This window comes from Serinus canaria, chromosome 9 (assembly GCF_022539315.1).
Source record: "Serinus canaria isolate serCan28SL12 chromosome 9, serCan2020, whole genome shotgun sequence".
NCBI lineage: Eukaryota > Metazoa > Chordata > Aves > Passeriformes > Fringillidae > Serinus > Serinus canaria.
The window spans coordinates 7,747,797-7,770,285 of record NC_066323.1 but is presented as its reverse complement, the minus strand read 5'-3'; the positions used below and the strand labels follow the sequence as shown (position 1 = coordinate 7,770,285).

The 22,489-nt window shown below is 40.9% G+C and overlaps 1 protein-coding gene across 1 annotated transcript; it reads left to right on the top strand.

Moving 5' to 3' along the window:
- Window positions 1-2,803: 2,803 nt before the first annotated feature.
- DCUN1D1 (defective in cullin neddylation 1 domain containing 1) lies at window positions 2,804-21,303 on the top strand. The gene is made up of 7 exons (XM_030227394.2): window positions 2,804-2,930; window positions 10,873-11,089; window positions 12,359-12,527; window positions 13,019-13,149; window positions 17,158-17,240; window positions 17,477-17,573; window positions 18,555-21,303. The coding sequence occupies exons 1-7, from the start codon at window positions 2,928-2,930 to the stop codon at window positions 18,632-18,634; spliced, it is 780 nt and encodes a 259-aa protein (XP_030083254.1). The 5' UTR covers window positions 2,804-2,927; the 3' UTR covers window positions 18,635-21,303.
- Window positions 21,304-22,489: the final 1,186 nt, after the last annotated feature.

Genomic DNA, 22,489 nt, shown 5'->3' with positions numbered 1-22,489 from the left:
TACATCAGTATGTGATGATTTGGTGGTTTCATTTTCTAGAGCACAAAGTAGCCACTAAAAAGATGTGATTATAAAGACACATCCAACCCAATCTGCCCCAGGTTATTGTTATTCTTCATAAAGCTTTGGGCCTCTTCCTCAGAAAGTGCTCTAAGTTCTTAGTCAGGGGATTACACTAAATGGATTCTGCTTTGACCCAACATGAGACTTATTTGTCTACTCAAGAGCAGAGCTCAGGTCAGTGCAAACCAGCTCAGCATTACATTCAGTTAGGCACTTCACACAGTTGGTTTTAAAAAAAATTAAAATCACTGCCTCCTTTTCCTGGGGTTCACGCATGAAGATAAAACATCATAGGATGACACAACAAAACAAGGCAAGTGTGTCAGCCTTAAAATAAATTGAACAAGTCATCCTGTTACCCTGGTCACGGTGATTATGCTGCGTTGCACATTGCACAATGAAATTTCCTTCTCGTCTGTGTCGCTGAGGGCATGTGTCACGTACACAAGCAACAGAGCTGGGTATCCCTGCTCTGACCTGGGGCAATGTGTAACAAGCCCAGTTCAGGTAACTTACACTTTTTGGTGGCCTCATGCTGCCTCTTGCTTTATAAAGCATCTGGTTTTGCTCAGAAATGGTGAGGGTGAAATTCAGACAGCATACACATCATGCAAGTACCCATCTCCATCTGTAGGCAGGCTCAAACATGTGGATATGGGTGGAATTGGAGCAATCTGAGTATGTCCTGAGGTGCATGCCTGCCCATTGCAGTGAGCTGTGTTGGGAGAATAACTCAGTCTAGTCAGATCATGGTGACCAAGAGCTCTGCGTAAAGTAACCTTAGATTGAGAAATTCAGCCATATCCCCATGGAAGCACTCTGGAAACCAATACATAACACTGCAGCTCCCACTAAAATCACTAACACTAGACTTACAACCTTTTCCTAGGTACAGTTTCTCCTGAGGAGTGATCTTGAATTGGGAAAAAACCCACAAGAAGTAGTATGCATGCTGTGAATAGCAGCAATATGCATTTCACATTTTCTAATATATTTCATTATCATATCATGGGATTATCTTGTGATCATTATCTGGCCTGCTCAGAAGCAGTTAAATATGATTTTCCATACCTTATACAACAGGAATTCATAATATAGAGCAATCTATTAAGTTAGGGAGATCAAACCAAAAGCCAGTCAAAAAACTACACACAAATACAGTATGCCCCCATACACTCAAAAAAAACCCCTGCAGAGAGACCGTGCAAGATCCGCAGGTATTAGAAAAAAACAAGTCACTTAAAAATCCTCTTTTCTCCTGAGGAGTCCCCTGCATGCACAGCTCATCTCTCAGATTTTTGTTACATGTCACAGTAATTCTCCAGGTCTAAACTGTGTCTTCAGCTGGCAGGAGGGCTGTCACAGCATGTTACAGTGATGGCAATTAGCTAACTCAATCAAAGAGATTTCCAGGTTTGGCTTTGCCTCCCCTGCCATGGTTACAAGGACTGGGCTGGTGTACAGTGTTCATGGCTGTTCACTGGCCAATTTACATCCATCCCCAATTTCAAAATTATGCTCCTTGGTAGGATTCAAGGTATCCAGGCAACTGCTGTCTCCAAGGATAGCTGAATTCAGCTATTTTCCCATATACCTGACATCAAGCTCTTAATTTTACTGTTTTGTACATCAGCAAAATTGGACACTTCACAGGATCAGGACAGGCCTGATTTTCCTCACTAAATACAACTTCTTACACTCCCATCTAAGCTTTGCTCTGATTTTCATGAAAGTAAGCAAGAAACTTAAGCAAAGAAATTCAGACCCTTTTCTATAAAAACACATACATAAACTGTGGACATCCATGATGAGGAATAGGAATGGCTTTTTGAAGTCTTAATTTCTCTGTGGTATGTGCAATCATACCAGTCATAATAAATACAGAAGCTTACTTTAATAGCTCCAATCTCAGCAGGAGATGAGAGAACAAGATCAGATCTTAAACCTTTGTCCTTCACAACAGCAGTTTGCCACCACTGTGAGTTTTATCAGCACGTATTTTGCTTCCCCAAACTCCCTCGGCTGCCAAAAGCCTGCAGTAGGTAGAGTAAGCTTTCCTGGGAAAAAACAACTGTCTGGAATAGTGGTACAAACCGTGATTTAACCACTGCAGCCCCTTCCGCTAGTACAGCTATGCTACTGCAGGAAGAGCTACATCTGTCCACAGCTCCCCAAAGGGGATCACAGCCTGGACCAGGGAAAACAGGGAAATCTTACAGGTGTGGAGGTGCTCCTCTGTAAAGCTGCAGCCTCGAGACCTTCCCAGGTGTCTCTGGCTGCTCAGCAAGCGATTTTGCCTCTTCGGCGAATCCATCCTGGAAAGCCCGGGGGATTTTCCGATCTCGCCTCTTCCGTGTACGGGCGCCCGGGAACGGCGGCCACATGACCCTGGCGCTCACACTGGATGCTCGAAAAGTGTCTGACCTTTTGATATTGACGAAATAAGAACACCTAGGGAGTTTTCCCGACAGAACAGCAGGTCCGGGGTGAGGAGCCGCTGGGAGCCCGCCTCCCTCCGCCGCATCCCCTCCAAGCCCACCCCGTAGTATCCTCCAGGAGGCTGGGGGGAACTTTTCCCCTCCCTTCCCTTCCCTTCCTTGCTCGGGCCGACGCTCCCCTGGTGCCCGCCACGACCTCAGCGCCGAGCGAAGGGCGCCCGCCGTTCGCTGCCGCCGCTCCCGGGGAACGCGGACCGAGGCCGCCCCCTGTGAGGGCTCCCGGCTCCCCGCACTGCGCATGAGCGGGGGAAGGCGGCGGAAGGGCCCGTGAGGAGCCGGGAGCCGCCGCCGCCGGAGGAAGCGCCGCCGCCGCCGCCCTCAGTGTCCGCCCGAGCCGGGAGGGGAGAGGCCCGCACAGCCCCCACCATGGTGAGCGGCCGCTCGGGGCCCTTCTGGGCCCAGCGCGGCGCCTCGGGGCCGGGCAGGGGCAGCGCGGCCTGGTCGTAGCGCGTTGGGTGTCCGGGAGCGGCCGAATGGCCGGTGTCGGGGGCTCCGCAGCCGGGCACGATGTGCTGGCCCGGGGGCTGCTCGTCCTCCTGCCGGGCACGGCAGGACCGGCGTGTGGGGCCCGCGCCGGGGCCGCGGGGCGGGCGGCAGGGGCTGCTCCGGGCAGGGGCCTAAGCGGGGGGCGCCGGGATCCCGCCCAGGCTCCGACCCGCGGGGCCCCGGCAGGCCCCGCACGGCGGGGAGGGGCTGGCTGGCACCTGGTGTGAGGGTTCAGGAACCTCTGCGAGACAGCGGCCGTGCTGAGGGCAGCTCTGTCCGGTCTGTGCCCTGTGTTTGCAGCAGCCCTCAGGGAGTGCAAGGGGCTGCCAGGAACCAGGGGCTGCTCGGAGTTTTTCCTCAGGATTTCAGGCGTCTCAGGGCCCATTAAGTGCTGTCAGCTCACAGAGAGACTTGGGGGTGTTGATGCTGCTTGAGCTGGGATTAGGTTGGAGAATTTCTGGATAATTGTTCTAGGGTCTTGGTTGTTTTCATAGAAGTGTTGTAAAGGAGGGCCTTGTAAAGGTCATCGTAGTAAAGGTCTTGTAAAAGTTTATCTTGCATTTTCTCTCTAATACTGTTCTTATAGCTGAGGATTTGCTGTGGACTCCCAAATCGACTGACTTTCTCCCTTGTCTCTTGTAGGGGGAAACCACAGTGTTTAGAACAACATTTGCTGGTTTTGTTTGCCTAAACAAAAGAAAAATATATTCCTTCAGTTTAATTAAGGGGACTCTCATTGGTTTCTTGCACAGTGTCTTATTCACCAGAGGGAAGAGTTTATAGTAGTACTTTCAGGCTTTCTCCATATTCAAATGTTGTAACAGTGTTAACTACTACACCTGTACAATTTAAAGCAGTACTTTTCTGTAGCAGTGTTATAGTCTTAGGAATGGTGTAGGAGGGAGTTGTAAGATCTACTGGTGCATGCTTATTGGTATAAATATATTTTATACTTGCTGTTAATACTGTTCTGACAAGCAGAGTTAAAAACATATTAAAAAAAATTACAACGTCACCTTTAATTGATGGAGTTACGTTGGCATAAAAATTTGGTTAGCCAGCATTTAAATTAGTGGTGTGCAGACCTCTAATAAACTTGTCACTATGTAACTAGTATAATTTTTAATTGAATAGTTTGATGTAGATCTTCATTTGTATTTTTTTTATGAGAGCTTATGACTGAAGTCCGAATAAAGTTCAGACTGCAAACTTGTCTTACTGTAATTCTGTGGGTCTGGGACTGTCTGAAATTGTGCATACACAGTAATGTTACACAACTTTTTATGAAGACTTTTTTCCACAAAAATCACCTTGAGTTGTCTCACGATATATCCAGTGTAGGTAGGCGAAATAGATACACAGTTGATGAAACAGTTAATGTTTTGAATGTGCATATATTATTGGCTGGCTATGAGATTAGAAATTTAAACTGAGCCATACTGTAGAAAGTGGCATTATAACAGAAATAGTGAGGCCTATTATTCAGAGAATATCTTTTGGTGAGAAACAGCAGAGTTCTGTCTGCTTGGTCTTCTTGGAAGCACTTTACTGAAGAACCAGCAGACATATTCTGTGTAGCAGTTCTGTACTGGTAGACTGGTATTTATCAGATGGGAGGGAGTATGGGAATACTCCACTCATGGCCCCGAGCAGAGCTGTTAGGCCTTGTGCAAACAACTGTCTTCCAGGTTGTGCTTGTTGACTCCAGCACCCAGGTGAAAGGATGACACTGAAGAGGGACTAAACGACAAGCTGCAGCTTTTAGAAGTAGTAAATAGAGGTGTGGATGTTTCCAGTGCCTGGGTGTAGGATTCTGTACCTTACTTGGGGTATGGCAAAATCTTCTCTTTGTTTAGGGGAAAGGTAGGGAGACTTCACAGAGATCTGAGGATGCCCATCCAGAAACTTGAGATTCCATGTTCCATTTTTCTGCCCATGTACACAGCTGCTCTGCTCTGGCTCATCCTCCCATAGGCTGTGGCCAGGTAGCTTGTCCAGCACAGCAAATGCCATGGCACAGGCTCCTGCAGCTGGGGCCTGGCTCCCACCTGTCCATGCAACACTGCCAAATTGAGAACTGCTGGTTCTGCCTTAGTCTCACCAGTGTCCATATGGCCAGAGCTTTGTGCCTTCAGGACAGAGGTTTCCTGCTTTTGAACCGTCTTTGTCCTAGATCTGGAAGGGACACCACCCTGCCAGTATTCCTTGGGCTGTTGGGAGCAGTCAGCCTTTCTAACCCATTCTTCATTTGAGCTGGCTGAGCAGCACCTCTAGAAGTGCTGTCCTGCTCCCTCCCTATTAGAGAGTTAGTGCTTCATCTCATCCTAAGGAGAGTGGTGTGCCCATGAATCAAGACAGAGCAGTAAGCTGGTCCATTGTACTCTGAGACATCTTCACTGCCTGTACAATTCTGAATGATTTAATGAATTTAAAACTGTATGTGGTAATTGAGGCAAGTGTGTGATTATCTACATTTTTATCCAGAGCCGTGTGCTAGCCTTGTCTCTATTTATATTAGCTATTATATTGTCCAGTTTGTGTTCTCTGAAAAATACTTCTGTGCTGATAAATACATAATTTCTTACTGCAAACCTCAGCTGACAGGAAGTTGTAAAATTTCATATTACAAGAATTTCATGTCTGACGCTGTCTCCTGTAATGTTAGTGTACTTCATGACATTGTTATGTGGTGTTTAACTCCACAAGCTATTCTGCAAGGCCAGCTGTTTATATGTGTAAGCAGTGGTGCATATGCATGTCTGAAGCAGTCTGTTGATATTAAATATTTGAGGTTTGGTTGTCCCATGGTAAAACTTTAGATTCTTGGCATTGTGCTTCGGACGGAGTAGTCAGAGTGCTAGACAAGATGGTGCATGATTTTGTTTCCTCTCCTTGCTTACCAGAGATCCCTTTGAACTAATACTTTAAATCACTTTTAATTAGAACCATGAAAAAAATATTCAAGAATATGAACTACTCTGAGAACAAGGTGTGAAATTTATTATGTAGCTCTTGATATTTTACTCATGTTTTATGGTGCCAATGCAAATATACAGTATGAATAGAGCTTGTGCCCCAGACCAGAGTTAAGAATGCTAAACAACTGGCTGCTTTATGTTGTCCTTTTTTATTTGGAAAAGCCCTGATTTTTGTGTTTCCTTCACCTCTCAGGTTGGCATGAATTACCATTATATCTACAGCAATATTCTGCATAGCTGTATATTGACTTTCTGCCTGCATGTGAATACTGAAATTATTTTCCATTAAAAGAACATTATAGAAGGTGGAAAGCAACTTTAATTTTATGTTGTGATTTTTCCCTTTATGTCTCAACAGACTTTTTAAGTGTTTTTGTTCTGTTCCACTGCAGCTAAGTAGATTTCGCATCAGTTTGAAACAGAAGTTTACAAATGTCCTGACTGTCTTACTTTGTGTACCCTCTCTTAGAGAAACTGCTGTGGAAAATAAAATGTAGTTGAAGGACATGTTTGTTTACATTATTCAGAAACTGTGGCTATTTACTTTCATTGTTTTTGTCTTTACCTTAGATTTTTTTGGTAGTACACCTGTGTGCCATCAGTGTTGGTGGGCTAAGATGCAGTTCTGTCTATTTGTAGATTTTTGTTGTAATTAACGTTTTTCTTACAAAAGAAAGAAAAATACTCATGATTCTGCCTTTTAAGCTTTAGCCATGCGTTTGTTGAATACAAGCAGTAAAGCAGACATTTTTAGGTGTCTTTGGTTCCTTTCATGGATACGGTCCAAGGTGGATGATTCAGGAGCAGAACTCCCCTGGCCATTGGTGTCGCATCGAGGGACAGGAGTGGCAGTCGGGTGAGGGGCTTCATGCCCGAGACTGTGGAATTGACCTGGGTTCTTGGGAGGAGCAGGGATGCTTCCCACAGCCACAGCTCTTGCTGTAGTCTGAGTGCAGTCAGTGTAAAGGCCGAGACTTCGTGGAGGTTGATACTATTTTAGAAAAGGCTTTTACCTGTCACATGCATGAGAACTTAACAGGCTTTTCTTTGAGTCCTGCCTGAAACAAAAGCACAGATGTCACATCGTTCAAATTCCTTTGCTTAGCAGTGAAACTCACAGGATTTGGATGGTCTGTATCTGTGGCTGGGAAGGGAAAGGTGCGAAGCAGTCGCTCACTGATGAGTGACTGTGTGAATGCCTTCCTTGGGGGCCACAAGGAAGTTTGGGCAGCAGAACTCATCGAGCCCTGCTTGTCTCCCTGGGGCCACATGGGACCTTTGAGCCAAGTCCAAAAACAGGCTCCAGTAGAGATCCTCAGCTCTCCAGTCCAGGCAGTGTGGGACAAAGGCTGGTGCTGTTTCCCATGAACCTTATCCAGGAGAGTGGAGCCCTCAGTCAGCTATTAGCTGTCTGCAAAATGTTGATGACCAGGATGCAGAACTTATCTTTGAATCTGGGGTGACTAAAAACTGTGCAGAAGATAAGGAAAAATAATGCTGTAGTCAGAGTTGGTAGAGAAGTTCTAGCATTTTTTGTACCCGAGACTAGGAGAAAAAAATACTTGGAAAAATAAAAGTCCAAATATTTTATTTTTATTTGTAATTTTTCACTGAAGTATCTGATCAAGGAAAGGATATTGAATTAGAATATTCAAATTTGGTACTTCATAGTAAGAGGCAAATCTTGGTTTTAAAATCAAAATTACAGAACCAGATGTTAATTAGAATGAGTGTAATTTTATGAATCTACACAATGTAGTTTTTCATTTGGAGAAATTCTTCTGTGTTTTAAAAGTAAGGTTATCTGTCTTGTGACATCCTTATTATGAAAGGTAGCTTGGATACCACACAAAATTGATCAGAGGCTTGAAGAATGAATTTTTCCTTTTGAGCCAAGAAATAAGAGTACAAATATGTTTCATTTGCTTTCCATTGGTCTTCATTTGGATATATAGGCAAGACACATATCTCTTAAATAAAATTCTTACCTTCCTTTTTAACCTGTGTTAAAGTTGAGATGTTTTAAGTGGATTGTGTTGCATTGCAGTGAGCACAATTTCAGTGTCAGGTTTTTGTTGCCTGATGACTGTGGGATTAAAGGTTATGTGCTGCTCTGTATTGCACTTAAAACAATAATAGAATATTAGTGCTCAGTGTCTAGAAATAGCCCTAAAAAGTGCAGAAGGTTTGGAACCTGTTCCTGCTTGAAGTGTGGGTTTTTAATGTGCTGGAAGAAGAGCTATAATAGGATAATAAAAACTCAGCAGTAATTCCATCTCCTGCTGTCCTGTAGTAGGCCTGCAGAGAGTGCCCAGTCACTTAGGATGTGGAATGTCTTGTCCATATTGGCAAGGTTCTGCAGAAGCATTCATCAAATATAAAGAAAGGGTTTTGGCACTTCTTCACTAAAAATAAACTCATATTTAACCAGGAAAATATTAAGATTAAAGAGAAAGGTTATGGCTGAACAGTGTTATTTACTGCATCTTATGCCTTACTGAATGTTGCAATTAGCTGCTTGATTCTTTGCAACTTCAGTCTTCTTTTAAAAAGGTTTTATGTTGTTGCTATCACTTAGGGAGCCCCAAGCATGGGAAAATCTCATGTACATATGTAGAATTTAAATTTTATCATTAAAGGCATTTAAGCTGCCAGTTTTTGTTCTAACAAATTGCACTCTTCTTTTATGTGACAAGATGCAGAACATACCACCTTCTGTGGTCCTGGGCATCCGTGGTAAAGCCTATTTAAACCTATTCCTTGACTTTTTGTGGGATGTCACTGCTTTTAGAGTTCACCCTTGCAGGAACAGGGAAGAACAAAGCCTCCTGAGCTTTTACAGAGTACTCACTATTAAATGGGCTATGCATACTTATGTGTACATGTTTTAAAAAAAAATCAAAATACTAAAGATTAAAGGCACCAGCTTTGTAAAGAAAAAAAAAGAAAAGCTAAGATAATTAAGTGTGGCTGCCCTATAGTGCAGCTGAGTCTGTGGTGATGCAGCAGTCTGGCTGTGTGGAACTGATTAGAGGAAGCTGGTAATTGATAGAGAAATTTAAATTTGGGATTGTTTCATCTTCGTTTGGGATTTCTTTCAGTGGTTTGTTTTCAATAATCTGAGTTTACAATACATTTTATAAAGCTGCAAATGAAAATCCATTAGTCATTTCTGGAAGTTGTTCCACATGGCCTTGTCAGTGTAAGAGATTTTTGTGGAAATGTGAGCTCAGTAGTGCAAGGTGCTGAATGTCTGCTGTGGAGCCAAGCATCGACACATGGGGTGCACAGGAGCTGCTCCAGTGGTTTGGCCTTTACCAAGAACCACACCTGAGAACCTCAGTTTCAGAAATGTATTTGTAGCCAGAGGTCCAGTGTGACAAAGTTGGTCAAGAGACTGAAATAAAGCAGCAGCACATAATAGCTTTAAAAATGGTATAGTCTAACTAATACCACTCTGTTTGAAGTCTGCAATCTGAGCTAAAAGTTTAGCTTCAGTTAAGTGTTTTAGATACAGGGTGGTTTTGGTTTGGGGGCGGGGGTTATTTTTATTAAAGGATACTTAAGGTAAGAGTATTGTTCTATTTAGCATATTATGTTGGTATCAATTTAAACCAAATGTGATGTTCTTGTATTTTTTTTTCAGTGGTGTAACTCTGAAACTGGTAACCTAACTATTCTTACAAATAAAAGTGTTTGCACTCATCATCAAGCCACAGAAAACGAATCCTGATTTTTAGGACAGATGAATTTGTGCTCTGAAGCATTAGTTCTTTTTTCTTATGATGATGTGATTGAACACTAATTAACACTTTGGAATTAAGAGCTTGAGCACATACTGCTCCTAAATCATTCTCTGGCTGAATTTTATCTTGTCATGGGATTTTTTTTTTCCCTTTTTCTCCATATTCACTGAGAAGGAGCTGTTGAAATTACAGTTACAATAATGAGCAGAATATACAAGTTTTGGTTAAAATACAAAGTAAACTAAAACTGAAATACTTGTGCCATGTAAGGAATCCAATCCTGACTTTAAATTTTATCAGAACTTCTGTGTACCAGGTTGTAACATTGGGAGTGTTTGCTTTGACTGTATTGAGTGAACTGTGGAACTGAATTGGGTGTAGTGCAGGAGCTGTGGTTGCTTTCTCCTGATGATCTGTTAGTTTTGTGTAACTCATACCCTTGAAATCCTGAACGTGCTTCTCCTCATCAGAAATATCCTTGGGAATCCCTCTCTTCTGGTAAGCAGCAAGTCTGTGTTCAGTTCTGGGCTGGAGCAGGGCGGGATGGCTGGGTCTGGGCAGGAGGCCTGGAATTCCAGAGCTCTCACCTTGGCTACTCACTCCCCCGCCTGCCTCAGGCACCATTGCCTCTTTTTTTCTTAGCTTCGGTTGCTGCACCTGTGAAATGGAGACAATGCCTCCTCGCAGGAATGTTTTGCAAAGTATGTAGGTGGAGCTGAGAACCTTCAAAGTGAAAAATCTCTTTAAAGAAAAAGAAGTCTTTAAGGTATTTCTGTGTGTAGCTCCCTGAAATGGATGGCTCAGCCTAGTCCCTTGCTGCCATCAAGAGGCACCTCAGGAGATCCCGGTCCAGGTGTGGCCCTGGTCCTGCAGTAGCTGGGACCAAAGGGACACCAGCCTGATGCTCGTTGGTGCTAAACTGTTCAGTGGCCTGCTCTGCCCCACCTCTGGAGGAACTTGATCAGATATTTTGATATCCTGATTGCTTGGGAAAATTAATACGGATTTAAAAAGCATGAAGAGACTGTTTTTTTATTTTCTTGTTGTTTTTTTTTTTGTCCAGTAGATGTTTCTAGTTACAGTATTGTCTGTTTTCACTAGAACAAGTTGAAATCATCACAGAAGGATAAAGTGCGTCAGTTTATGGTCTTCACACAATCTAGTGAAAAGACAGCAGTGAGTTGTCTGTCTCAAAATGACTGGAAGTTAGATGTTGCAACAGACAACTTTTTCCAGAATCCTGAACTTTATATACGAGAGAGTGTTAAAGGATCACTGGACAGAAAGAAGTTAGAACAACTATATAACAGATACAAAGGTGAGTACCCTGAATTTTAAGCCTTATTTCATCCTTGTATAATTCTTATTTACAGTGTGTTGGTGATGTTGTGCTCTTGTGCTGAAAAATCTTAGCTGACTCTTTCAGCTTTCTTTCTGTGCTAATAATACAAATTAGAAAGGAAATATAGGTAGGTTTCTGCTTTACAAGGATTACATGCAGTTACTTTATGTGCTCGGAATGTATCTACATTTATAGGACATTAGGGTCTGAGCTGGAGCTGTGTGCGCAGTGAGTAATTGTGATGGTTAATGAGGATTTTAGGTAAGTCTCCTGGGGAAGGCACATCACACAGGACTTGATCCTGACAAAGGACAAGGTTGCATACTAGGGATGGGTTCTACCTTAGTTTTTATTCAGCTTGTTCTTATTATCAGGTAGTTACAAAGAGAGTGTAAAAGAAAACAGAGTCTCTGTATCTGTTATATAGCCAGTGTTCAACTGATATCCTACCACAGAAAGTGGATTCAGTAGAGCAGAACAAATCTTGTGTTTTAGCACTTAATCTAAAAATGAGTGCTCTGTTTTCTGTCGGTTTGCCTATGTTTTATATTTATAATCCAAATACCATTTTTGTGAAGTCTGTGTTGGCTTGTGTTAGTAGATCTTTGTTAGCAGAGTTGAAATGTGAGCATCTCACTTCCAGACCAGATGTTGATTCCTTTGTGAAAAGAGGAGTGGGCCTGGCTGACTTGGAATCACTAATGGAGCAGCATAACTTTCCCCTGGAGGTTACTGTGTCCAACATCTGCATGCTGGAAACCTCCTGTGTGCCAGGAAATGCCTAAATCTGCTCTTGGGGTAGCTGTGGATGGGCAAATTTGGGTGTTGGTACAGCTTGGAAATGAACACGGCAGAATAGCTTCTATGGGAACACAGCTCATCAGTCTGCCCAAAGAGGTCAAAAATTGAGTGTGCTGGGGGCAGAGAACCAGTGTGCTCTGTAGGGAATGAGTCAGAAGATCCTGCATATTATTAGGCAGAAAATAAATGTTTGTGGTGCTTTTGTCTCTCAATTAAAATAACATGATCTTCATTGTATGGGAGGCTTTATTGCAGTAACTGCCTCAGTTGTTAAAGCTTAACCGTTGGGAGCACTAATTTAATTTTGTTTTTAAAACACTCTCTTAAAAGGGCAGATCCCAAAAATGGCTTCTTGAAAATGTTTCCTTGTCTTAAATATACTTGTTGAACAAATTAACTCTTTCAATATCTGTTTTTCTTGATACTTACTTTTATGTGCCAAAGATCCTCAAGATGAAAATAAGATTGGTATAGATGGAATACAGCAGTTCTGTGATGACCTAGCTCTGGACCCAGCCAGCATCACCGTACTCATCATCGCGTGGAAATTCCGGGCTGCAACACAGTGTGAATTTTCAAAGCTGGAATTCATGGACGGAATGACTGAGCTGGGGTAAGTGCTCACTGAGTGTTGAATGGTGACAGTGTGATCCAGTGTCCTGTTTTGGGGAATTCTCAGTCTTGGTCCTTTCTGAGATGTTTCAGAGCCCAGCATTGCTTGTCTGCCTCTGGAAAATGCAGCCTGGCCTTGGTTGTGTGAGAGTTGTGTGGTGGTTGGCACAGAGCTGCTCTGGCAGGTAGAGCAGGGATGTTGGGCAGACCTGGGGTTTCTCTGCCTTGTAAGAGTGCAGGAGTCTTTATCACGTTTTCCTAAAAATTTTGTGGATTCTAGAATCTGGTATGTCAGGTATATGTGCAAACGCAACGCGAAGAAATAAAAAATGAAATTCTTGTAGAGGTGCAGACTCATCAAAGGCTTCCTGAATTGTTTTGATAATCATATTGTATTCTACAAACAGTTTATAGATTTTTGTTTAACTCACATTCTTATGGCAAAACGAATAATAAATAAATATACAAACAAATGTGCTTTTTAAAATGCAGATGTGACAGCATAGAAAAACTGAAGGCCCAGATTCCTAAAATGGAACAAGAATTAAAAGAGCCAGGAAGATTTAAGGATTTTTATCAATTTACTTTCAACTTTGCAAAGAACCCAGGACAGAAAGGTTTAGGTATGTATTCTAATTCATAAGCATTTTTTCATAAATATTGGGAATGGCTAATTAAAGCAGTAAATGAATGTATTATTGTGATCCAATGAATCTGAAAGATAATCACCCTTGGGATAAAATACTTCTCTATGTTTTGAAAGATAGATGTCAATTTAAGGCATTCAAATTGATTATTAATAAAGGCTACAGGATTTTATGGGAGAAGGTTTATTCGTTCACTCAGAGTGAGTGCAGTTCTCAGTAAGCACAATGGATTATGTTCTTATATTGAAGACATAATTGCACCACTTAGAATTTGCAGCATTGAACAGATTAATTGAATTTTTACTTTTAGGATAAAGCAAAGCTGTAAAACCATTTTCTGTGTAAGCACATTTTTACAGTCCCTTGTAACACCAGAAATGCTTGCAAATGTCTTAGCAGGATAGAATTGGATTGGCACAAATGGATTCCTGTGTTCTGGGCCTGATGCCTGCTGGTGCCAACCTACAGAGTTTTTTTTCCCCCTACCTCACGGAAAGCTTTTTGTCATTATTTCAGAGTTCACACGTGGAGTGTGGCTTTGGTTGATGTAACAGGTGGAGTGGAAAAATAACTTATTCAAAATAACTTCAGAGCACCACAGTTTGGATGGGGTTAAAGCAAAAAACTGTAGCTGTGTCTATTCAAAACAACAAAAATGAGGGAATAGAAATTTCTTTCAAGCAGTGATGTTAAACAGCCAGGATGTACATTCATTTCTCTACAGTGAGATTTGGCTATTAGCCATAACTAGCCTTTCATGATCCTGTAACTTCTTAAGTTAATATTTCTGATTTTGAGAGGTAATAAGATATGGAAAGGGTGGTAGGTTCTTCTTGGCAGCTTGTGAATTTGTTCTTCTCAGTAATGAAAATGCTCTAAACTGCCTGCCACTGGACAGACAGTGCAAGACAACTTTGCATTCCCAGGCTTTGTAAAGATGAGCTTTCTGCTTTAGTTTTCCTGGCTTTTATGTGCAACTTTTGGCTTAAAATGAGTATTAAAAAATAAGTAAATAAGCAAAAGCTCTATGTCCTTTGACATCTGGCTGTATCTTGTTTGTTGTTTTCAGTGGATTGTGAATTTCATTGTATCCAAAGGAGCTAAAAGTGCTGCTAAACCATCTGAAAATACTTGTGCATGCTTGTAGTAATTTCTGAATCATGCAAATAAATGAATAGGCTGATTTGTATTTCTTGTAGAAAATTGTCATAATTTTTTTAGGCTGCTACAACAAGGAAAATGCGGACAGCATTTCCTTGTTTTTTTTCCTTGAATTGTGGGATTAATTTCCCAGGAAAACTCATTCACTTGCTTGATTTCTAATTCCTCATAAAGCTTCCTCATGCATGTTAAGGTCTAGCAGGGGCAGACAGGTGTTGTTTTCTGAGATCCATATAGCATATACTTAGTGTAAGATAGGTTTTGAAATTGCTTTTGTTTTAATGTCTGGGTCTGGAAGTCTGAGCCTGAAGTCTGGATGCTTACCAGCCATTTTGGTGATCATAAATACACAGTTCTAGGCATGAATTTACAACAGGGCAGAATAATTCTGGAAACCCTGGAGCAAAACAATACTGGGAGAAGTACAGGGCTGCAAAGTAAGTGCTGCTAGTTAGGCAATTAATTTTGGTGTGTCTAAATAACTGCTTGTAGGAACTTGCCAAATTGATTTTAATGTATATTGGCGTCTAATCTTGCAAACATTGTGCAGTAGTTCAGGCACAATTCTGGAAATATATTTCCTCTGCATAATTCCTTACTACTGTGTAAGTAGGAGGGTGTCTGAAAAGTTCTTGTGATATTTGCATCTCATTGGAGAACACCCTGTAGCTGGTGTTCATCTCAAACATTGTTGGCTTCTCTTGCATCTCGCTGGATAAAATTCAAAATGGAGGATGAATTTTGAGACTCTTATATTGATCCAGGGGGATTTCACTGAGCATTTTCATACTTACAGAAACCTAAAATTATATCTTTACCTTCCAGTTTTGCTATTTCATGTAATTTATTTTTAAAGTAGTTTGTCCCAAGGTATTGTGTCATCATGCTTTACGTGTTTGGACTCATACAGTGAGTCCGAGGTTGCAGCATCCTGAGATTTAGCTTTTAACAGCCTTTGCTTACCCACAAGAATTACCTCAAAATTGGATAAAAATGTCAGAAGGCACTGTTTGTTTATAGTGATTGTTTACAAACCACTGTAAAATGCAGTGATTTTATCACCTTGCCTTTTTGTATGCACATCATTAATGCAGCACAAGTAAATAAAACTTAGTTTTCAGGCTTTTTCCTTGAGGAACTGATCAGCTCCCTCTGAAGTTTGTATCTATTAATTTTTAGAAAGGCAATAGTTTTAGTTGAAAGCTAAAATGCATGTTTTTGTACCTGAATCTCCTGTTAAAGAGAGACTTAGAGCCTCTACAGTCTTGAATGAGTTGCCATTTTCAGATACAGCTTTATTTACTGAGTAGTAGTGACTTCTGTCTAATTTCTCTCTGCTTCTTGCACTTTTGTGTGAAATCAAACCTCTTTGCAGCTTTACAGCAGAAAATACTTCACAAATTTTATTCTGTACTTTGGTCAGGAGATATTATAATGTGACTCTGCTGTTTAAGAACTTTTAATATCAGATGCTAAACAATTCAGAAACTCCTCATCAGCTCCTATTTTCCCTCCAGTAATGCAGATTTCATATTTTGTTTTGTTTGCTGTTGGTTTCACCTCCAAGATCTACCTCCCTGGGTTCTTTTAAATATTTGGGCATCCTGGGGGGAGGAAGGGAGTGGAGTTCTTGGGTTATTGGTGTGGGTTTTTTCCTTCTTTTTCTGAGGTGTGCAGTTGATTCAGTGCCTTCTCCCCCTGCTTCCACAAGGGGATTGTTTATAGGAGTTTGCTAGACTGCCATAAGAGTTTTTGTTAAAAGAGGAGACTTATCTAGGCAGCTTTTTGGGGTCACTGTGTGATCTCCTGTGGCTGAGGATACTGAATTTGGTAATTCACAGTGAGTGGGGTTTACTGCTGCAGCAATCCCCTGGTAATTCCTGGAAGTGCAGGTGACCCTGGGCAGAGTTGTGGGTTCCAGATCTCTCTATGTGCTCACAAGCTCCTGTCTGCCCCTCCTGGCACTTCAGCCTTTGGCCCTCCCCAGGGAGTGGGGAGCTGGCACTGTCCCTCCCCTCCATCCAGACCAGCCAGGGTTCTTTGGGAACTGCTGCCCTCCAGCAGCTCTGACAGGCAGGGGGGCTGCTCTCAAATCTGTCAGGCCAGGCTTGACTCAACAAGCAGGAATTTAACAGGAGGCTTGGAAAGAAGAACAAAAAAAGCCAACCCACCACAAGAAACACCCAACAAACAAAAGGAAAAAAAAATCCCAAACAAGAACATCCAAAAACTACCCCACACCACCAACAAAAAAACACCCCACAAAAGCAAAAACTCAACCAAAACAACACCACCAACAACTAAACCAATTATCTCCTGTCTGCTCAAGGACACTACCTAAAGATTCTTTTTCAAAAGGAAATCTTACTGCAGAAATGGGCACTTGACAAAAGCCTCATTACAAAGGCAGCACTTGTAATAACGTTGTCCTAAAATGAAATAATTAAAAATTTTGTACATTAAAAAAAGGTAAGTTTCAGTACAAAATCCTACAAATTTTCTTTTCAAGCCCATAGCATCAACTGAAAATATTTTGCTGACTTATAACTAAAGTATTGTTAGATAGCAAAAGGCATATGAAATGTCCTGGGGGGTTTTGAATATATTAGATATTAATATGGGCAATTTTCAGTTCTGTAAAATATAAAATATGTGTGTAACACTTTATTTATGGTTGCCTTCTTGTAAAGGATCCACGAGTATATTTGCATTAGTTTAATCTTTTCGCGTTTATGGATACATGGTTCATCCTGATGTGAGATACTTGTGGAGATCATATATTTGATATGTATATCTCTAAAAGTAATTATTTTAATATTACAGATTTAGAAATGGCCATTGCCTACTGGAATTTAGTACTTAATGGAAGATTTAAATTTCTAGACTTGTGGAACAAATTTTTGTTGGTAAGTTTTAACCTTTACATAATCTGGACTGCAGTATTTTCAGAACTTGGAAGACAAACATGTTTAAGTTATTGAGTAGATGAAATAGACTGTCTTGACCTAAATCCCAGATACTCATAGTGTGTTAAATAGAAATATGTTTTGGGGATATGGATGTGTTTGAGACAGTAAAAATGAATGTATAATAGGGTTTTAATTTATTTTTTTTAATATAAATTTTTCACCTCTCCAAACAGGAACATCACAAAAGATCAATTCCTAAGGATACCTGGAACCTTCTTCTAGACTTCAGTACAATGATAGCAGATGACATGTCTAACTATGATGAGGAAGGTAAACATTGCCATTTTCTCTCAATAACTTCTGTGTTTTATGTTACATTTATTGCTGTGTATCTGCTTTGGCACAATCTCAAAAGCAGCTCAGTTAGAGTATTTCTGGTGGTCTGAAGTCTAGTTAGGGCTGCTTTAATGCATGTAATCATATCTGTTATTAATGTTTTAGAAAAGAAATGCTGAAGCTTTCATGGAATCCATTTTCTTTTTCTGTTCTAAGCTCAGACACAAATTCTGTCTTACTGAGACAACCTCAAATTCTTTCTTATTGAGACAAACCCTGCTATATGTCCATTTAAAACCCATAGATTCTCTGTTGGTGCAGTTCTTGGCATCTTCATCCAAGTAACTGATCCATGGTTTGTGCAGCTCTGTGTAGGGTCCTCTGGTTACTGCATTTCATAGCTGAGGTGTTTTTAAGTCTGGTTGCTTCAGTTTATGTGAGGCTTGGACATGTTTTGACATAGAAGTGAAGCTGGCAGCACACAGGGGTTGCTGAACAGAACTCACTTCCTACCAAATGTGTTTCTTGTAAACTTTTGTATCGATCTTTCCTCTTCAGTCCCTGTGCAGCCAAGAACAGCTGATTACCCGCAGCCCTTGGCAGCACATCAGTTCAGTGAGGGGGGAAACTAAACTTGGGATACCTCCAGAGCAGAGGACAGCAAACTTCTCCAACTTTATTTAGTAATTATGGACTCTCCTCATTCCCTTGTCAGTTTTGAGTTAGGATTTTGGCCAGTTTTTTGGCTTTGTCTGGAAGATGACCCTTGAAAGTGATGTGTATTAACTGGCTTTAAAGGAAGCAGAAATCTTTAATCAGCTCTTAAATTTCCAGCTGGAAAATAAAATTATATTTTTTTGCTTCAAACTCTGCCTAGTTTAATACTGAAAAGCAAATATCTTGTCTGGATATGAAGCTGGTGAAAGAATGCCTTGTTGAACTAAGTTTTTACATTCTGGTGTTTTCCTCTTTTAGGGGCATGGCCAGTTCTTATTGATGACTTTGTGGAATTTGCACGCCCTCAAATTGCTGGGACAAAAAGTACGACAGTGTAGCACTAAAGGACCCTTCTAGAGTGTACATAGTCTGTACAATACCTGAAATGGAAAATTGCACAGTCAATTTCTGCTGGCTGGACTGAACTGAAGATCAATCCTCACAATATGGCTGAGGGTTGAGACAAACCTTTAAGGATACATCTTGGACCATATCATATTTCATTCTTCTACTGGTGGTTTGGGCTTTTCTTCTAGTCTGGACCACTCTTGCCTGTTAAAATTCCAACACTGTGGATTTCATCATGGATTTATTTTTTGTTGGTGGATCACCCTAGTTTCATCTCCCATAAGTCCTAGAAGCTTTATTATTATTTTGAGGTTTCTGATTTCACATAAAGCACAACGCTGGTCATCATCAGACAACTGTTGTATGGCATCTGAATTATACAGATCAACATCAAAACAATTTTTAAAAGAATCCTTAAATACACACTTGGGGCTAGTTGCAAAGACTGTACTGATAGCACTTCCTGCAAGAGTGATATGTTTAAAGTGTACTGGGTCCGAGTTTTTTCTTTTCTGGAAAAGTGCAGGTGTCGTCTCAGTTTGAGTCTCTGGTCACAGCAGTGACAGGAATGACCCAGGAGCCCCAGGGCTGTTGATTGGAGGTCTCTGGTGCCTGGCTGAGGTTTGCTGGTGGCTCAGCTGCTCTGGGGACAGCTTGGGGACGACACAACTCAAGCACTTCCCCCTCTGGGCCGTGGCAGAGCCCGCAGTGGGCCAAGCTGTGTCCTCACAGAAGCCAGCGTTCTCTAGGTTACTCTCTAAGATACCAGATTTCGTTACAGTTTGGAAATGCTTATCTGTCTGTCAAAGAAAGGTTTTTCATTTCCTTGAAAATCAAACACTTGAATATACTGAATTTGTGTCTTAACTGTTTGCTACACAATACAGTATTTTAAATTGAGACATGTGACTTTTATGGCTGAGGTGTGACAAAGCAAATGGCCCTGTTGTACAAGAAGCTGGTGAGGTTGATGTGAATCTGGGTTTTGAAACCATTATCCTGGTAAGTTAAATCTTCATAACATAGAGGTACTGCCATTATGAATGACACCCTTTTTAAAATTATTTTGCTGAGTTTTCCTTAAATTGATGTATGACTGTGGTTGCCAAATACAAAAATTCAGTGTAAAGCTTTTCCCAAACAAGCACAGATTAGATACAAACTACTACACTGGCTTTGTTTATTTAAATTATTTTGTTGATCATCACTACTTCTGTCTTGCTGCATTTGACTAAATCGCTTCATTTGGATCAAAGCAGGTTTTATCAGATGCAATTCTTTGATAATACAAGAGCTCTTGAGCTGCTTTTATGGTCTTTTACTCCTCACTGAGTTATTTGGGAAGAGACCTGATAAATCCTGCTCTGGAAAACGAGCTGGAAAGAATGAGCTCCAGGAGAGGAGGCAGACCATACTTACAAGTGAGAAGATGGGGGTCTAAGTCCATGCTCTAAATAGTGCCCTGATAAGGCAAGAATTATTCTTGAGATGAGTCACTGGTACTTGCACTAGACTGCAGCACGATTTTATGCAGATGCTAAAAGTATTTTTAAAAAAAATTTACCATTAAACAGCTAAGATTTTTATTTGTACTCTGTACAGTTGACCTTAAGGCTGATCCCTTACAGCAGTGCCCTTTTGGCAAACCCAGTTGTGCATTTATTCCAAAAATACAGTTCCTCAAAAACATTGCAGACTTTCTCCAGCTACTGGAATTGGCTATGCCAAAAACTGTGTGTTTTGCTGCTTTCAGTATTTCCTTTCTCAGTTTTGTGTAAATAAAAATGGGGACTTGAAATTATGGGGTGGGTGGGGTGGAAAAAAAAAGCTCGACAAGGTTATCTCTGCGTGCTGTTTTCTGTCTTGAGGGTTTTGGTACTGTTTCAGATTGATTAGTTCAGGTATGCTGTGCTTGGAGAGGAGAACTGACTTTTCATCCCAATGCAGACTTGTCTCTCAAAAAAGTCTGGGATTGGGCTATGGCAAAATGCCGTGGTGTTTTAAAGACTCTTCCTTTTGAATGCAAGATCTTTCCAACAAAATAGTGTTGTCATCAGTTTGGTACTACATGCTTATAATTACTGTGTAATTATAAAGAAATACATAAAAACTTTGACTAATTATGTTGCAGAAAAGGGTTATTTGTGCTATCATGGCATCTTAAAAGTTTTTCAAAATAACTGAAGTTGAAAGAAACATTGATTTAACAGGGTGTTGTTCTAAGGACAAAATGCCTGGTTACAGGGAATATTTTGTACTGAAACGTGCTCGGATGTGGCCATGTGGTTTTTTCCTTTATATATGTGTGGGGTTGTTTTTTGTTTTTTTGTTTTTAAGAATGCAGCCAGTTGCTTACTTGGATTGCTTTAATTCGTAAGTGCTTATGTCTTCAATTTGATGATCTCCCCGCAAATGGATTGATTTAATTTTGCCAAATGTCAAGGAAAAAAAAAATGAAGGCAAACATCAAGTTTGTAAACTGTTTTTATACATTAAAATATGTACAAAATTAGAAGTGCCCTGATATAAAACAATTAATCTTGAGATTATATTTAGTAAAAACCCATCATTTACATATCTCTGTAAGTTCAAAATGTAACTTCTTACAATCCCTCTCATTACCAACAGAGGCAATAAAGCTCCAGTGAAATTGCCATGACTGAGGTTTGTACTGCATTGTTTCAGTGTATTATTTGTAAAACTTATTTCTGGAATGTGCTTTTAGGGAGTGGGGAAAAAAAACATGGAATACGTGTGTTCTGCATAAAATACAGCTCAGGGCAAGTCTTTCTTTTGGGTGGGGAAAAAAAAAATCTAAAAACTGCACCTCCACCTTGCCTGTTGCTTGTTCAAAATGTTTATAAGTCCCACCTGGAGCTGATTCTCCCAGCCCTGGGCATGGCAATGCCCCAGCTTGTGAAGGAAGACACCACACACTGCAGTGGCTCAGATATGCCTCAAGTACAGCAGTAAAGCCACTCCTTATTGATCAGCCTGTTAATAAGTAACTTACGACTTGCCTCAAAACTGTTTTACAATGAAATCCATACTGAGACATCCTTATTTAAGAAAGATACAACTTTTTTAAAGAATGCATTTAATAAACTTTTGTCATTCACACTTTTATTTAAATAACGTAGCCAGAAGTCTCTGTAGATTTTGAGGACAGTAAATTGTCTGGGTTGGCTTTTAAACAAAAACCAGTGATGCCCTTCAGGCATCTCCAGCAGTTGACCCCACCATTAAATACTTGATGTAATTTTAATTTAATCTATCAAGATTAAAATACAAATCTATTAGATTTGTAAATATGAAGCTGGTTTAGTACCAACGTGTACTAAAGTATCTGCAGACAATAACCAAGAGTTTTGCTCCTAAATAGGCACCTGTACCTCAGGCCCGAGTCTGACCATTTAAACTGGCAGAAAATTCAACAGCCAGCCTCTGGAATTCTGTCAGCAAAAGCTGCCTAAATGCAATTTGAATGTTTTGCATGAAACTGCAGCTCTTTTCTAAACTCAACTCTGTGTTTGTGGAATATACTGTTTAATCCTTTTTCAGTGTTCAAAGGACAACTGGCAGGAGTCTGAGGGATAAATCAAATTAGGGTGAGGAACCTGGGAGGGTGAGAGATGAGGGGGCTTAAGAATTGTGTGGGGAGAGGCCCAGGTTTGTTATCTTTTTCTTGCTGGTGATTTCTCTCCAGTCCTGCTCCTGGGCCAGGGTGCAGCAAGCCTGGATGTGCTCTGCCAGCTTTTCCTCTACCAGACACATAATTAAAACAATGACTCAGCTAGAGGTGAAAATTTTATTTAATAAATATAATTTTCATAAACCATTTTCAA

Coding starts and splice junctions, on each gene's coding strand:
- DCUN1D1 (XM_030227394.2), top strand. Junction 13,150..17,157: donor CCCAGGACAGAAAGGTTTAG/GTATGTATTCTA, acceptor TTAATATTACAG/ATTTAGAAATGGCCATTGCC. Junction 17,574..18,554: donor GTCTAACTATGATGAGGAAG/GTAAACATTGCC, acceptor TTCCTCTTTTAG/GGGCATGGCCAGTTCTTATT.